The sequence below is a fragment of the Micromys minutus genome (assembly GCF_963924665.1).
Source record: "Micromys minutus genome assembly, chromosome: 4".
NCBI classification, from domain to species: domain Eukaryota; kingdom Metazoa; phylum Chordata; class Mammalia; order Rodentia; family Muridae; genus Micromys; species Micromys minutus.
The window spans coordinates 34,365,245-34,383,685 of record NC_137973.1 but is presented as its reverse complement, the minus strand read 5'-3'; the positions used below and the strand labels follow the sequence as shown (position 1 = coordinate 34,383,685).

Genomic DNA, 18,441 nt, shown 5'->3' with positions numbered 1-18,441 from the left:
AACAATTGTCTTATACTGACTCTGAGTATGTGTGTGTGTGTGGGGGGGGTGCTGGGCACTAAACCTAAAGTCACATGCCTATTAGTCAAGGGTTCTATGATTGAACAACATATGCATCTTGACCCTGACTTGTTTAGTTGTATTGTACAATGTCTACTGAGTGGTACACATTTGTCAATTATGTTCCCTTGGTTGGATTCTGATTAAGAATTTTTGACATGAATTCTGCAGAGCTACTATGTACATTGCACTCTGCGAGGAAGACCCTGAATGATAGAAAGTCTTACTTTTGATAAAAACTTTACTTGGCTGAGGTGTAAAATGCCGTATCTTTGTGGGACATGAATATTCATTTTACTTCGCTGTAATTAACAAGCATGTGAGTTATGTTGAGACCACGTGAATTCTCTAGTCTCACAAAAAAATCTTTCTCTTTCTTCCTGTGGTTAGTTTGATCTTCCAAATGCTTTAGGCACAAATAATGAATCTGAAATTCAATTTACATCTCGCTCTCTTTATATAACTCCAACATATCTGTGGTATGCAGCCGACAGCATGTTTCATTACAAGTTGTCATTGACGTGATGTAAGTTGTCTTACAGATGTGAGAACCAGCTACATCCTAAGGGGCTACATTGGGTGTGGGTCAGTTTAGTTTGGGTGATAGGCATTGGGACCATATTAACATCTTACCTGAGCAAAGATCCGAAACCGCTGTCCTGGTTTCAGACCCAGTTTTCTTTGTAAAAGGAGGCAGGTTTTTGGAAAGCTTCTCCAGATGGTCATACTTAAAGGAAAACCCACAAGACTTAAGTCAGATACACACTTGTTTTATGAAACTGTCACTGTTGTGTTAGCTAAGATGACGGGCAATTGTGACAAGGTCCCGAAGGTAAAGTTGATGACTAAAATGTTGCAAGAGATACGTAGGATTCTGGTCATTATTAACTAGTCATGGTTTTTGCAGTTTCCTCTGGTTAATAATTAGTATCCTGAAATTTTAAGAACTCCTGGGCATTGTGGACACATGAAAGTATTCACTTGGCATAGTGGTCTCATTGAGGGGCAGTGAGGGGCAGGTGGGTATGCGGTTTAGGGTCATAGAAATGGATTCACATGGAAGAGGAGAATGTCCAGTGTCTGTGGGCTTCTAAGAACTTGTAGTAAGTTAATGGTGTTTTAACAATTGATGGCTGGGGAAAATAATGCAATAACACTTCAAACAGGACTTTGTGGTGGTTTATATATGCTTGGCTCAGGGAGTGGCACAATTTGGAGGTGTGGCCTTGTTGGAGTAGGTCTGGCCTTCTTGAAGTAGGTGTGTCACTGTGGGTGTGGGCTTTAATACCCTCCTCCTAGCTGCCTGGAAGCCAGGCTTCTAGCAGCCTTCAGATGGAGATGTAGAACTCTCAGCTCCTCCTGCATTATACCTACCAAGATGATGATAATGGACTGAAGCTCTGAACCCATAAGCCAGCCCCAATTAAATGTTATCCTCATTCAAATTGCCTTGGTTATGGTGTCTGTTCATAGTAGTAAAACCCTAACTAAGAGTTTGTTATTAGCTGGTTAACCAGCAACTGAGAGTCCTTGGCTCAAAGAAGAGCTTAGAAGGTAAGAGGTAGAATGATTAATGGTCACATGCAAGGGAGAGAAGGGAGGAAGAGGCATGCATGGGTAGAGAGTTTATCCTGTGTGCTTGTTCAAGCACAGATTTGAAGTGTTAGAGTTATTTGGTCGCATTGTTGCAATAGGCACACAGTATCAGGAAAGAGAGATTACATTTTAACATGGAATACATCATTTTATCAAGATTAAATTATTATGAATTACATCTAATTACCTGGGACTTAAACAACGGGCTCAATTCAGACTTAAAATAAGGCGTTACTTCTTTTGTCTTAATTTGCATTAGGTAATTTTGCGTTTTCACAATAGTGTTCCTGGTTCACAGTTCCACAGTGATATGTAAGAGAAGACACACAAAACATATTGGAACAGTTACTTTGCTGTGCTTTAGCTCCAAATCCTACTGGAAACCATTACAACCACTGATGGAAAAATGGAGAAGAAAAGAAAAAGATGGACGTTTTCCCCTCTTGGGGCAGGGTCTCACTATGTAGCCTTGGCTGGCCTGGAATTAGCTACATAGACAAATGGCCTTGAAAACACAGAGACCTACTTGCTCCTGCCTTCCTCATACTGGGATTAAAGGGGTGCTCCACTTAATTCTTTGACTTGGGAATGGGGTGCTCACTTCCTCCTTCTGTAGTCACATTTCTTTTGCAAATCAGATTCTTGTATGAGACAGGGACTAACAATACCAGTTGATCTCAGATGTCTAAAACCAAGGTCCCCTTCCAGTGGATGAGTGTTTTTGAGGTTGTGAAGTTCTCCAGGGCTTAAGTGACAGCCACGGGCTTCCATAAGTTCAGTAGGAGCAGCAGCCACTGTATAATACAAAGAGCTAAGCCCAAGAGGCTGCTAGGAAGTTGAGGGGCAACCCAAACTGCTTTGAGTTGGCTCTTCCAAATCAGAATGCCTTTATTGGGGAGGCAATACACAGGGAAGGCCAGCAAGATCTAAACTGGGGTTCATGTGGGCCTTGTTATCTCCATTTTAATAAAAACCTCAAGACTAGATATGTACTCTACAGCATAATTAATAGAGTCAGGCTGAAAGACAAGCTGGGTTATATATCTTTAAGCTCATGATGATATTGACAGCTGCATCTTCTAAGCAGCTGTCAGTCACCCAGGCTGATGTGATACATATTTTATAGATAAGCAAACTGAATCCCTGAAGGGAAACAACCAGTCTATATAGTAGTCTGCACAGGAAATCATACTTTAGTTGTCCCTAGACATGCTGACTCTGAGATCACTAACTGTGCACAGACTGCATGCCCGGAAGAAGTGTGAAGGCTCAATCAATAAGCCATCTTATGTAAACAAGTCTGATTTGCCATTACAACGCCTTCTCTCTCCGCCTCATGGGGCTTCCCCTTCAAGCACGGCAGTCTTGATGTTGCCCACACGGAATCAGTGAACCTGGCAATCGAGGCTCTTCCTTTGTTCTAGTCTCAGGGTTGATTCTTCTGTTGCCCTCGGATTTGCTGTGCACCTTCCATGTCCGTGCGGTGCTGCTTACCTCGTACTCTGCCCACAGTTCTTGTCCCCACCAGTTTTCTTTGAATGCCACACAGTAAATTATGAGCCTTGCCTTCCCCGTTTGTGATTAACCACCCACCCACAAATTAAAATTTTGAATTGTAAATATTTCAGTTAAAAAAAAAATCATGACTAGATCATGGATAACCACAGCATTTAAAAGACGTTAAAAGAGTGTGTGCTCAGACCTTGATAATTTGTGTACAAGGAAGGAGAGGACTCAGGGCCCTCCACCCTTTGCTTATTAGACTTAGAGAAAGGGGGCAGTGCTATCACTCTGCCCCTACTGATGACCCAGTCAGGCTCCAATAGACTGTCTCAATGCATTCATAATCCAGCAAATAATTCCATAAACAGCCCTGATTAAGCCAAATGAGTCATACAACAAACCAAAGTCATGAATCTGAGAAGGGGCAGGGAGGGAGGAGGGAAGCTGGGAAGGGTGGGAGAGAGATAAGAGGGATACAGGAAAAACAGTAGCCAGAATGCATGGAATGCATGTACGAAGTTACCGAAGAACTTAAATCTACCGTCATACCAGCTCTCATCCGTGCTGGATCATAATGACACTCTTATTTTTATTAGCCACGTCCACCGTTTTACAGATGTAGCAATTTTGAGATTGGTAATAAAGTTTAAAAGTCCATTGAATAAACAAAAAAATAAAAAAAATAGCAAGTCACCATCTCCTGTTGTCCCCTGAACTCCCAGTCTCATTCCCCACCCACAGCCCTATATATATCATTTCTAGGCCATGAAACCTAGGAAGGTTTTTTTTTCTAGCCTTTCCATGAATCATATTTCCAGACCTCTGTGTGAGAGGTATTTTCCCTATATGAAGAGGGGAAGGGCATCTCTACCCAGGCCTCGCCCATTTCTCTAAGTTTATTACTATTAATACTTTTCATTGCACCCCATTTATTCTTGGCCCTCTATTAATCAAAAGGAGCATATAGATTTGCAGTCCCAATCGTTTCTTTAGATTTTTATTTTTTTGAATGACATCCCCTGTCTCATATAAAACTTAGATAAATCCATATTATTCTCTCTGACCAATTTGTCTTTTGTCATAGGGACCTCAGCCAGGGACCTCAGATGTACAAGGACAAAAAGGTTTCCTTCCACTACAGACAGCATACTCCTTCCAGTTCAACCTTGTAAATGAAAATTAATTCTTATTGTTCCATTTTTCAATAATCCTAAAGTGTAGTCCTGACACCTTAATAGAGCTGATGTTTCTGAAAGGAGCAATTCATATGTATAAGCAGCCACCCACTACAGATACATAAACACATCTGTCTTCCTTTATGCATAAAAAGCTGGAGATGAAATCTTGAGGTCAGACTGGAGGGAAAATAAAATTTTAAGATGTTCAAGATACAACAGGAATACTGACTATTCGTGACTAAGTTCCAAAATGTTTATGAGTATATTAGGATTACCAGATGCCCAGAGAGAGTCCAGAGAGTTCTACTGCAGGAGAGAGGAAGGGTCTACCTATCATTCCAACAGGCTGCCTTGCCTGCCACCTTGGCTTGTTGAAGCAGCGGCTGGGAGCCTGTAGGGCCTGGTAACCTATAGAACTCTAAGATTCCACAACTCTGGCCTTCTCGTGACCTTATATTTACACCAGGGCAGAATTACCTCTGTTGCTGGAGCTTTTCTTTCCAGCTCTTTCCTTGTGATATACTCCTGTGTGAAAAGAAGAAAAATATGGTGAAGAGTCAGTGCTCTCAAACACTGCATACTGGGAGAAGGAAAGCAATGATTCCCACAAACAGCGGGTAGCATCATCACTATAAACTGGAGAAGGGCCAGGATAATTCCCACACCCCTCCATTTTCTATTGTGTGCCAGCACTAACTAGAACAGATGTTCAGCACAGCTTACCCCCACTTCTTTTCAAAGAAATCTTTCCTGAAGGTGTCTGGCGAACATTTTGTAGCTGAAGCCATAGATTGCTTGAATAAGTCTGTTAGGTGGGCTGCAACTTTAAATGCAACACATTAGTGTTAGTATTGACTTCTTTTATTTTTAATTTAATTTTATTTTTAGTATTGACTTCTTTATAACATTTCTTCCCCACATAAGTACTTATCTGCAATCTCTTTAAGAGCCCACAGTAAATTTACAGTTGACTTGGAGGATTTCTGTACACAAGCTGTAGTGTGTAGTAATCAGACATCCTACTATCTGAGGGATGTGTGTTAGTGAATGTCATTTTTATGACCCAAATGTAAATGCATCACAATGTGTTTGCCCTATGGCACTAGGGAAGCTGTATGTCAGGGAGCTAATTTTCCTCATATTAAAACAGAAGAACCAGCATACTGAAATAGTTTCTCTAAACATATACCTGCTACCAAGTTCTAAAGAACTGAATATTGTATATTGTAAAACTTTAGGCGTTGTTGCTCAGAGTTTGTCTAGAGGATATGGCATCAGTGAAATGTCACTTTATCGGAGAAAGAGTAGGACACCTGCTCAAGACAAGAAAACCTGGAAAACACTGATTTAGACAAGGGTAAGTACATTTTTTCCTCGGGGGACTTTTCTATACCCTTTAATTCATGTGTGTTGTACATCTGTAAGAAGTAAGATAGTGTAAAATATTATTCAAAGTTGTTTTATTGCAAAACCCATGGTTTTGTAGGAACAATCTAACAAAAGCACATTTTAAGAAAGCAATGGGAGACACTGACTTTATTGTCACCATTGGTGACCATCAGGATCAGTTTTCAGTATGCTGTTTCCCTTTGCACCAATTTGAGGAATATGGTTTGTTTAACCATTAATTCGGGGTGACCTGTAGGTTTGTCCCCATCACACATGCCTGTTTCCTTGGGCCAAAAGCTACAAACCCAGGGTAAGTTTGTAAGATCAAATATAGGGTAAATAAAATTTGCATTTTAATTAAATGCATTCTTCTAAAGGAAAATATGTAACATGCTATATTTGGGAGATACTACTAATACAGATTGTCATTTACCCAAAATTTAGTTTTAACAAGGTCTTTAGTATTTATGTTCACTGGCAGCTCTATTGCAGGGGCCGCCTGGTAAACGCGTGGTGACAGATGCTATGAACAGAGAAGTACAGAGTCTGTGATGGCCCCTTCCATAATGGCCATCTGAAGGGGTAGCTAGCTGTCCATCACCTTTAGCCACATGCCACTTTGTTATACTATGAAATCTTCATAGGGGACAATCTAGACACAACAATAGCAACAGTGACAACGAAACAAGAGTTTATGTCAATACTGTGAAAGATGCACCAAACATGTCTGAGGGTTCAGTGACGCCCACACAGGCAACTGAGGGCCTCTGCCACATGGCTGAACACAAGACCCTAGCAAGACTCCTTGTGCTGCTGCTCTGATGTGATCACGCTTGTTGGGGGCAGGGGACCCCCCCTTTGAGAGTAGCGTAGGAGAGCTATGTGTGTGGGCAATGTCTGTATGTTTGCTTGCGAGCCATGGGCATGCGCACGGGAGCACTGGGCTCCGGCTCCTTCCTGTCTCCTGGCTATTTTCCATGGAGCTGAAGTCAACAAGAAGGTAAATGATCAGTGTTTTTATTCAACAGAGGGAAGCTCAAAATGAATTATGTGGAGGATCACTGTTTTCAGGGCAGAAAGAAAATATGAACTGTTGCAAAACAGCATGGCCAGTAGGGGCAGAGGTGATTCTGAGAGGAAGAGCTGTGGTCTATAGAATGACAAACAGGCATACTTAACATCTTAAATGTAAATACAGAGTATCTAATTTTTAAAAAGGCAAAAAAGCAAAACCAAACCAAACCAAAACAAAAAAGTCCTCTTGAAACCTTAGAATGCAGAAAAATATTAAATTCCAGTTACCTTCAGTCACATGACTTTTTGTAGTTTCTTCCATTTTAGGAAAAGACTGAAACAAAGGTTAGAATTACTTGAGGTTAATTGTATTACATGTGGAAACATTTTGTTTAGAAGCATTCTCTGTGTGGTCAATTTGAATCATTATGGAAAAGACATAATGTGAATTTGTGTTTTAAAACCAATACACAATTTATCTGAATAATTTGTTGTTCCTTTATGTAGTGAATTTCTAAGCATAAAAATCATTTGACTTATAGAAATTCCTTTTTTTCTTTCATATTCATTTAGTTATTTAGCATTTCAATGAACATTAATTTCTTAAAGTAAAATTAATAATACATATTCAAAGTAAAAAATTCTACATTTATCTCTATCTATCTATCTATCTATCTATCTATCTATCTATCTACCTACCTACCTATCTATCTATCTATCTATCTATCTATCTATCTATCTATCTACATATCTTTGAGGATCTTCAGAATTATCTGTGAACAAAGATATATTTGGAAAATTCAATAAATCCATAATGTGGTTATCACAGAAATAAGCCATGATGTGGCTGAAGCAAATGCTCCAAAGCCTTGGCAGGAAGCTCATGTGGCTTTTTCCATATGGATTCTGTACGGAAGCTCCTGACAGTGAGACAGCGGCAACGAACACCGGTCAGCAGGATGCCCTCTCACCATAACGAGCTTGAGGAGATCTGCAGCATTGCCCCTCTCCTCCTCCGTTCTGGAATCCTTGACTGTCATCTCCTGTTGCTCATCTTCTTTCTTCAGGATGTGGTTTATATAGTCCTAGGTCAGGAGAAGTAATCAAACAGATTAGAATCAAGAACAAGGCAGAGAAATACACTGCTCCAATCAGTGTCAACAGGGGACATTGCAGAAGGACTAAAGACATAAGTTCACGCCTCTTGACAAACAGTTAACTGGTCAAGCACTGGGAAAAATTTTCTCAGTAGATTAGTAATAATAATAAGTGATGATCTGCTCACAGCCAAAGCTTCAAAGGCAGGGGGAGAGAACTGCACTAGGACCTTGGAGGGCCCTGCCTCTAACATGTTGCTTCAGCATCCTCTCACTAAAGTGAGTAAACTGGGTAGATGATTCCTAGGTCTCTCAGTATCGTCTGTATGGTTCTGTGTGTGTCATTTAGTCCGTGCCTTTGCTTCTAGATGAAATGTATCCCTTCCCCACATTTGCCCAGTTGTCAGGAGACATCTAGGAAAGGCTGAAGGCATGCGGATGCGTTTTCCGGAGCCGGCTCACTGTTTTGCATGGCTGCAATGGGTAAACTCTGAATTGCAGGGCCTTCAGAAATCTCATATCAAGACTGATTCTTATTGCTGATATGCCTTCCCTGTCATTATTACATATTCTAATGATTCCTGGGCATTATTAGCCCACCCTATCAGGCAGATTTTCTGCAGATCATCGACGAGGTACTCTCTTGTAGTATTACTATGTAGACAAATTGATGATTTCATAATTCCTAATAATGATTCTACAGAATTCCTAAAGTTATACAAGTAATTTTGAGCCCTCAATAGTATGAAAGTGCAGTTAGGGCTCTGTAAACCTTCATGTATTACAGGCTAATTGTACCAGGGTAAGAAAAGCAGGCTTGGAAAAAATATTACCATCAGGGAAAATATTCTTTCTATGTTAACTGTGAAACCATTATCTGATAACTAAAGGCAATAAACTGCGAATGAATAATTTATTGTAAGTATAAGAACAGAAAATATAGACTGAATTTGTCTATACTAAATTTCAAAACTAATGAGACACAAAGCAGATGGTTTATTTCTTGATAAAACCACGCCAACTTATGACATAAAAATGATTGCTTTAAACTTTTAATGAACTTATAGAGCTAGATGATAGATAATGAATATTTACTTAGATACTAATCTTAATGGAACACATGTTAATGTTTCTGCTATAACTCTTTATTTAATTTATAATTTGGATTTATATCTCAAACTTGCTTTGGGGATGTAATGATTCTTGAAAAACCATGAGCCACCAACCAGGCAGCATACACCAGATGATATGAGGTCCCCAACACATACATAGCATAGGACTGCAAGGTCTGGACTCCAGAGAAGATGCAGCTAACCTGAGAGTGACTTGGAGCCCCATGGAGGTGAGTGGGAGGTCTGGTGGACTGGGTGTGGGGTGGGGACATCCTCTTGGAGACGGGGGGAGAAGGTATGGGATATGGAACATTTGGAGGGTGAACTGGAAGGGATAGTGTCTGGACTGTAAAAAAAATATTAAAGAATAAATTTTAAAGAAAGGAAAAACCCATGTGATCATTTATTCTGAGAAAGTATAAAAACTAGAAGAGCAATAAGGGAGTGGCAGCCGTTTTCTTTCAGCAATAAGGAAAAAGAGGTTTTGACTTACTTCAGGGCTTTTGTTTTTGTTTTTGTTTTCTTACTTAGGGACTTTTTACTATGTTTACCAATAAAATGATAGAAGCTTTTCCCCCCCTCTGATCAATAAAGGTTGGAGCTTCTTTTTTAGCCAGAATGAGTGAGTTTTTTCTGCATTGGCACTTGCTCAATGAAGATTGCTCTACCATATATATGGACACACACACATGCATGCGTGCATATATGTGAGTAAGTTTGCATGCACTTGTGGAACTGATGAGGCAAAGTGTGTGTGTGTGTGTGTGTGTGTGTGTGAATATGTGTGTGTCTATGCATACTGCCAGTGTAAAAGTGTAAAAGATTTTAATCATTTTCCTTTCTTTTTCCCTTTGTTTCACAAAGAATTAATGAGTTTCTAGCCTCTTGCCTGACCAGCTAGAGGTCCTTGAGCAAGAAAGAAAGGAAATCTGGCATATTAGCACAGAATTTTAAGAGAGAGTTCCATAGAAAAAAGCCAGTGCTTATTAAAGCACAAACAAAAAGATCATCAGTCTTTAGCCTTCATGCTGACTCTGTTCTACCTCAGCTCGATCCCAGCCTGAGCCGGCCTCCAATAGATCAATTATCAACATTGACCCTCTTCTTGATGCTAGGTTCTGGGAAAGCATTTAATGTTCATGCTGAGGGAATTGAAATAGAACGACGCTGCAGATAATATCACATATATTTATAAAATCTTAGACTACCTTCAGAGAAGCAACTGTTTTCATCCATGAGCAAGTATCAGATTAATGTGTGAGTCTACATTTTCTCCAGAGAGTAATAGCTTTCCATGTATTAGGAAAGAAAGACTATCATAGAAAATAACAGAGAAGTTTTTGAAAACTATAGCAGAACACTCTAGGCTTCCCATAACTTAATACTAGAATCATCAAGTGGCTTCTACGTTTTAATCTTCTATTTTAGGTGACCAACATTCAAGCGTTACTCTAAATATTGGTAAAAATGAGATGATTTCAGGCTCCTCAAAATGAACAGGATGATTTGCTACGTCCCTGATTCCTTTGCTGATGGACATCGCGTCACCCAGATTCTGTTACCTTGAGGGAAATCTGCAGCTTCAGTTTCACCTCATTCTTTATGACCTCATGCTGGATGAACTGGCGCATCTGTAGCACTTTGGGGCCTTTGAGAATTGGGGCTGGGATGTTTGTCAGCTGCTTAGATCCGATACAGAGGCCTTTCCAAATGTGAGTGCCAAATGGAGGTCCTGGAGTCTTTTTCTGCCAACCAAACAAAGTGTAGGATTCACCAAAAAAGTCAGAATGGTGCAGCAATGGATTTAAAGAATCAAAAAAAAAAATTACTTATGTGGCTATTAGATCAGGAGAACTGACTTTGAGGGATCCAAATAGAGAAGGCTTGGCCACCCACCCATAAATCCAAATGGCAGAAGTAATGGTAAAATAGGAAAGAGATTCACCACTCAGTATGACTACCCTGGGAACCATGGAGACAAGCATCTTGTGCTCTATTCTTAGGGAACTGACAAGAACTCATGATAATATAAGGGAGGACCAAAAGAAGGAGTGCAATGAAGATATATGCATCTTCAGACAGTCTTGATCCAAGTATGGTTTGGTTGATCCATATCTCAGGATCAGAGCTTTCTAGACAGTTAAAGATTGCTGCTATCAGAGTTGGGCTTCAGTGGGAGGAGGTTGGGGGCACAGCATTTCATTTCTACTCATAGTAAGATGTTCATGGTCTGAGTTATTCCTGGAATCTAAGGAGACAATGGCTAAGAATAAAGGATGAGTCAGAAAGTTAGGAGTTAGTTCTTTTGGATTTAGGGCAGTGCTGGGGGACTTCTAGAGGTGCTGTTGCTGGGATGAAACAATCAAACCACCTGGTGTGGTGGCACACACATTTTTAACTCCCTAGAGACAGAATCAGATGGATCTCTGTGAGTTCAAGACCAGCTAGGGCCCAATAGTCAGAACTTATTTCCAGAAGAACCTAAAACTAAACAAGCAAACAATAAAAAACTTCACTCCAACCAAAAGCAACTTGGGGAATTAAAAATTGATTTGGCTTATACATTCAGGTCACAGGTTATTTCTGAGTGAAGTTAGGCAGGAATACAAGGCTGGAATCTGAGGAATATTGGCTGCAGGTTCGCCCGCTGCCTCACTCATTCACTGGCTCATGCTGTACCTTCTCAGATAGTCTAGGACCATCTGACTAGGGTTGGTGCTACCCACAGTGGGCGGAGACCACCTGTATCTATCAATAATCCAGACAATCTCCAGACATGCCAACAAGTTAACTGGATCTATGTTGCTCCACAACCCATCTTCTCAGATGACTCTAGTCTATGTCAACATGCTAATTAAAGCTAACTAGGACAAGGTAAAACCTGGTGACTGACACTCTGCTTATTATATTGTCTCTGCAAATCTCAAATATATCTTATTCATTCTTTGGTGCTTCTAACCTTGAAGGGGAAGACTGCTGCTGTTAGATGAAAGATCTTCAATCGATTACCATGTTTGTACAAAGAGCTGAGCAGTAACATTTTCCAAATTTAAAGAAGCAAGGAGAGAGATGCAAAATGGGGGCAGAGATGCCAAACTATGATAACTTTCTAGTTACTCAGTGAACGTGTGAAGGACCAAGGAGAGAGTCAGTCCTTTCAGCAGAAGCAGAAGCCATCACATTTATACTTGCATGGGATAAAATGGTGCTGGGAAAATCCCCATCCTCCTGAATCTGAGCAAAACTTCATCTTTGTGTGTCACTAACAATATCAGATGGTGTCCTGTTTGGTATCTTTTCAGGAGGGCTATGTGATTTTGCACTTGGTAATTCAAAACCAGTCTGGTTTATGTCACACAAATAATGCTTTGTTTAGTATGCTCATATCACCTAAGGCATTTGGAGTTAGCAGTCTTTAACTTCCTGGTTCTGTGTGAATTTATATAGGAAGATTCTTAGGGTAAAATCATTCTATGGATCTCATCCAATTTTGAGCTCACTGTAGCTGAAACTCACTTCCAAAACCCTCTAGGGGTTTCTTGGGACAAAATATCCACCTAAAAGTGAGCTCAAACTCTGTTATCCTAGTGACTGACCTTCAGGACTAGTTTATTTTGCTGCCTTGGTGTTTTGTTTTAAAAAGAGTGGCCAGTGAAGACTACCCAGTGGCTTTCAGTTTGAGTATCAGAGTTTCAGATGAAGAAAATAATCTTCGTTAGTCCTGAATGGGTAGATTTATCTTATCACCTTGTGGTACCTTCAGCCTCATGACTTTTTCAACATTCAGAGAAGAATACTGTAGTGCACTGTACCCTGTTTCAGGATTCGGACAAGAAATCTTGGCCACTTCAGATAATCTATCTGATTAGAGTCACCAAATTAAAAGCAAGAAGTCTTTCTCATCTTAAGTGCTCGCTGTTTCTGCTTTTACTATAGCAGAATTTGCTGAAGGCCACTGAAAGCAGAAATTCAAAGACATTCATTACCCTCCTCCCATAACAGTGCTGTGATCTACGGTCACATTTTGGCATCATCAAAGATGTCATAATTAAATGCCATATGATATGCTGGTCATGCTGCATGTGGTAGCTGTGGAACAAAATGGCAATCTTACAAGACCCAGGATTTAGTAATGCTTTAGCCAAAATATTATCTCATTCTTTTAAGGTCCTAGGGTGGAGGTTTGCTACTCTGGCATGATAAATCTACAGTATTTACTTCCTAATATTACAGTAGCAAATTCTTTATCCCACCCTCTCTCTTGCTCAACTTGTGCCTGTTTGAATAGATAAAGAAAAACAGAGGGAAAGTGAAAGACACAATGTTTTGTTTCAAACTTAACTGGGGAGAAATGACATGGAAAAATGCTTTAATATCAGAAAGACCATGACAGGTGAAATGTAACAGGCTTTTCAAGAGAGATGTTTTCAAAATATAAGAATATGTTCAGGCCATGAAGAATAAAACAACAAAACTGAAATTAGGAAGTTGGGCATGATCCTCTAAAAGTATTATCACTACATCTACAAATGCTTAAATCTCCAAATATAACACATCTTCAGCTCATTCATTATCTCACAGGAGGCTGAAAATACATAAACTTACAGAAGACCTGAGCCTGACGTGATATCTAGATGGGCTTTACAGTGGGAAATGAATACCTCAACTGAAGGAAACATTTCCCATGACCTTGACTGGAGATTTGGAGGAACGATGGTGTCTAATTCCTTCTTCATGATCCATTGTGATGATTCGTGGAAAGGGCGAAGAACTGTGATGCTCAGGGCACCTGGGTTAAAGGGAGTTTCCAGAGGTTATTTCTCTACCAAAATGTTCCGGATAAATTCAACACACCTTCCCAAGTTCAACAAATACTTTGAACTGCCTTTACACAAAACATTCTCAGGTACAAGGACTATTCATTAGGGTGCAACTCTCTAAGATGAGACCATGAATCAGACAACATCTGAAAACTGAAATTTAATCATCCAAAAGCATTCATTGGTGCCATTCTGTCCCTCAAAGTCATATTGGGTCCTGTCGTGTCTGCCAACAAACTGCCTTGAGTCCATCTACTTCTTTCTTTGTTTTCTGAGACAGAGTCTTGCTATGTAGCATAGGCTGGCTAAAAGCTTACAGTGGTTTCCTAGTGCAGGATTTATTGTACCACCATTCCTACCTTCCTTATGTAGTTTTTTAGATACACCACATAGCCAGGTGTGGCCATCTATTTTCTCTGTTCACACAAGCAAGGCATATTATACGTATATGCATGCTGATAAACTAAAAGATAGCATAGGCCTGCACGCATGTTTACAAGTAGACTGGACAATCCCCATCAAAATTCCAATTCTTCATATAGTTAGAAAGAACAATTTGCAAATCTATTTGGAATAAGGGAAAAAAATCTAGGATATCGAAAACTATTCTCAACAATAAAAGAACTTCTGGGGGAATCACCATCCCTAACCTCAAGCTGTATTACAGATCAATCTTGATAAAACCCACATGGTATTGGTACAGAGACAGGCAAGAAGATCGATGGGACAGAATTGAGAACCCAGAAATGACCCCGCACACCTACAGTCACTTGATCTTTGCAAAGGAGCTGAAAACATTCAATGGAAAAGGGACATCATCTTCAACAAATAGTGTTGATTCAACTGGCAGTCAGCATGTTGAAAAAATAAATTGCAAATGGACCCATTCTTACCTCCTTGTACAAAGCTCAAGTCCAAGAGGATGAAAGACCTCTACATGAAACCAGGCATGCTGAAACTAATAGAAGAGAAAGTGGAGAAGAGCTTAAAACACATAGGTACAGGAGAAAATTTCCAGAACAGAATACCAATGGCTTATGCTCTAAGATCAAGAATTCACAATTAGGACAACATGAAATTGCAGTTTCTATAAGGTTAAGGACACTGTCAATAGGACAAAATGGCAACCAACAGATTGGAAAGGATCTTTACCAATCCTACATCTGATAGAGGGCTAATTTCCAATATATACAAAGAACTCAAGAAGTTAGACTCCAGAGAATCAATAACCATATTAAAAATGGGGTGCAGAGATAAACAAAGAATTCTAAACTGAGGAATATTGAATGGCTGAGAAGCACCTAAAGAAATGCTCAACATCTCTAGTTATCAGGGAAATGCAAATCAAAACAACCCTGAGATTCCACCTCACACCAGACAGAATGGCTAAGATTAAAAACTCAGGTGGCCCCAGATGCTGGTGAGGATGTGGAGAAAGAGCAATACTCCTCCATTGGTAGTAGGATTGCAAGTTGGTACAACCACTCTGGAATCAGTCTGGTGCTTCCTCAGAAAAGTGGACATAGTACTAACCGAGGACCCAGTTATACCACTTCTGGGCATGTACCCAAAAGAATCTCCAACATATAACAAGGACACATGCTCCACCATGTTTATAGAAGTCTTATTTATAATAGCCAGAATCTGAAAAGAACCCAGATATCCTTCAACAGAGGAATATATGCAGAAATTGTGGTACATTTACACAATGGAGTATTACTCAGCTATTAGAAACAACGACTTTATGAAATGCTTAGGCAGATGGATGGAACTTGAAGCTATCATCCTGAGTGAGGTAACCCAAAAGAACATACATGGTATGAACTCACCAATAAGCAGATACTGGCCCCAGAAAGCTCTGAATACCTAAGAAACAGTTCACAGAACTTATGGAGCTCAAAAAGAAAGGAAGGCCAGAATGTAGATGCTTCAATCCTTCTCAGAAGGGAGAACAAAACACTCACAGGAGGAAATACTGGGACAAATAGAGGAGCAGGGATTAGAGAAAAGATCATCCAGAGACTGCCTTACCTGGGGATTCACCCTATATGTAGCCACTAAACCTAAGCATTATTGTTGATGCCAAGTAGTTCTTATTGGAAGGAACCTGATATGGATGCCTTCTCAGAGGCTCTGCCAGAGCCATAGTGATACAGAGGAGGATGCTTGCAGCTAACCATAGGACTGAACATGGAGACCTTCATGAAAGAGCGAGATAAAGGACTGAAGGAGCTAAAAGCGTCTGCAACCCTACAGGAAGAACAACATTATCAACCAACCAAATCCTCTAGAACTCCCAGGGACTAAAATACCAACCAGTGAACACACATGGAGAGACCCTTGGATCTAGTTACATATGTAGCAGAGGCGAGCATTCTCTGACATCAATGGGAGAAGAGGCCTTTGGTCCAGTGAAGATGCATTTTCCCTGTGTAGGGGAATGCCAAGGCACTAAGGTAGAGAGGGTGATTGGGAAAGGGAGCACCTTCATGGAAGGAAGTGGAGGGGAGAAGGGATGGGAGTGGGAGGAAAGGAGATCACATTTGAAATATAAATACAAAGAATATAGAATGAAAACAAAATAAAACAAGTAGACTAGCAGTATAAACTATCAAACAATAGACCAAAAAAAAAAAAAAAGGCCAGAAATTGTATATATATATATATATATATATACACCATGCTCAAATTATGTGCTTTATCTTACACAACGATTCTTTGAAATTAATATAAAATAATACAATTTCCCAGGGAATATGTTATACAACACATATATTTATGATTTGCATCCTAATTCATACATAAAATCTAATAACTTATTTTTATTAAGTTTGACCAAGGCATTACCTTAAAAATGACAAAAAACAACAACAAAAAAAGAATTTGTAAGAGAGCTCATACTGTTTCTAAACAGGATGGAATGAACCCATAAGTAAACCCTAGGCACAAGCCTTTTGAGAACAAGAGGCATTTGTTTGTGCTCGCAGAGGTTGAGACATAGATACAGTTTGAGATTAATATCAGTTTTGGGAGCTATGTAAGTAAGGTGGCATGATCAGTTGGTATTTGAAGTAGTAAAATGAGCGCAGGAGACGGAATAGCCAGAAGATGAGAGTCCCCAGAGGGCCTGGGCAGCTGTAGGCAGCATGGCGTCCCTACCTGGGTGGTCCTGCACTGGTTCCTGGAGAACCACAGTTGTTGACTCTCCATAGGCCATAGATAAGTATTCTTCTATGTCACTGTCTCGGAGAAGTTCCACTCCCGATCCATCAGCATAGACAACAAAAAATCTGTGAAGAGGTAAAATATTTGACCATTTGAGACACCGAGTAAAGATGCTTCTTGAGCTTGGAACAGAGAATAAAAATGCCAACACTGTTGATGTCATTTTACCTGGGAACATGTTCACCATAGATCTGCATGCGATTCTTTTCAAGGTGAAGTGATGATAAGCTTTCGTAGCCCTCCGTGTGTACCTCGAAGTCATCTTCTAACTTCTGTTTAGTTACTGCTGTTGATACAGAGCCATCAGCCATGACCTAAGGGACAGGCATACGAGCAACTGAAGAGAAAAAAATGCCAGTGTCCTACATCACCACTCATCCAAGGTGAGCAGGCTCATGCTCTTTTAAATTATAAAATTCAAGCATATTGATTTCCAAGATATGAAAATTATCTATGAATTCCATTAATAAAAATGGAGACACACTAGCTATGCAGCTTTCCCCATAAACTGTTCAACACAAACTGCAGCACATTCAGAACAAAGTGACCAGAACTGAAGGGACTCAAAATCTTATCCTATGGGGGATTAGCTCAAAGAATGCAGAAACTAAACAAAAAGGGAAGAACACTCAGGCAATTTCTGTCTTAAGATATAGAAAGAACCTTTGCATAGAAAAGACTGAGTTTCAAGGGCAGAACTGTGGCTCTTTGGTAGGATGTATGGGGAAACAGATTTAGATTTAGAATACTCAACAGGCAGTATTCTAGTTACTAGTACTGTCTATATCTGGCCTGCATCTCTTCAGAAAGGGGTTTGACACAGGCTGCCTACTTTAGGTGATGTGACCCTTAGAGGGGTTTCAGGAACATGCTTGGAAAGGAATATCATTTCAATATAGAGGGACTTTGGCTATATGTTTTCATTGCTAGTCATTATCAACTGAAGTTCATCAGTTCATGCTCAAGCTGTGAAGAGTCTCCATTACTTAGGGAAGAAAAACATGAGGTGGACCAGGACTGGTTTGCATACCCAAATAACATCAGGGACTCTGTGGTTTGAGACCAAATCTAAAACTAGCCCCATACCTACTAGTCACTGGAGGAAATTCCACTGTTGGGCAAGAATTGGGGGGAAAACATAAATGCTTAGACCACAGGGATGGCAATGCTTTTTGGTCAAAGACCAGAAGTAAGTAATTCAGGAGCTGCAGGCCATGCACTCTCTTTTGCAAACACAAAGCCCATCCACTGGGGAGCAAACACCGGACAGACACAAGCAGCAAACAGAGGCATCTCTGTGTTACAGAATAGTTTTCATGGCACCATTGAATTCTGAGTTGTGTGTGCCGTTGTTTGTCATGAAATAGTCTTTAGACTTTTAAACTATTTTAAGTGTGAGATAAACATTGCAGATCCTAATCTGTACAGCATATGGGGCCATGGTTCG

The 18,441-nt window shown here is 40.1% G+C and overlaps 1 protein-coding gene across 1 annotated transcript in view; it reads right to left on the bottom strand.

Moving 5' to 3' along the window:
• Positions 1 to 18,441, bottom strand: part of SPAG17 (sperm associated antigen 17) — a gene marked incomplete at both ends in the record, with an annotated part of 212,051 nt that overhangs the window by 29,210 nt on the left and 164,400 nt on the right. The window contains 10 exons of the mRNA XM_080915775.1: positions 694 to 787; positions 1,844 to 1,943; positions 4,815 to 4,862; positions 5,061 to 5,160; positions 7,029 to 7,074; positions 7,712 to 7,825; positions 10,512 to 10,694; positions 13,611 to 13,738; positions 16,929 to 17,059; positions 17,163 to 17,308. Coding sequence (XP_080771901.1) covers positions 694 to 787; positions 1,844 to 1,943; positions 4,815 to 4,862; positions 5,061 to 5,160; positions 7,029 to 7,074; positions 7,712 to 7,825; positions 10,512 to 10,694; positions 13,611 to 13,738; positions 16,929 to 17,059; positions 17,163 to 17,308 — 1,090 coding nt within the window. The remainder of the gene's footprint in view (positions 1 to 693; positions 788 to 1,843; positions 1,944 to 4,814; positions 4,863 to 5,060; positions 5,161 to 7,028; positions 7,075 to 7,711; positions 7,826 to 10,511; positions 10,695 to 13,610; positions 13,739 to 16,928; positions 17,060 to 17,162; positions 17,309 to 18,441) is intronic.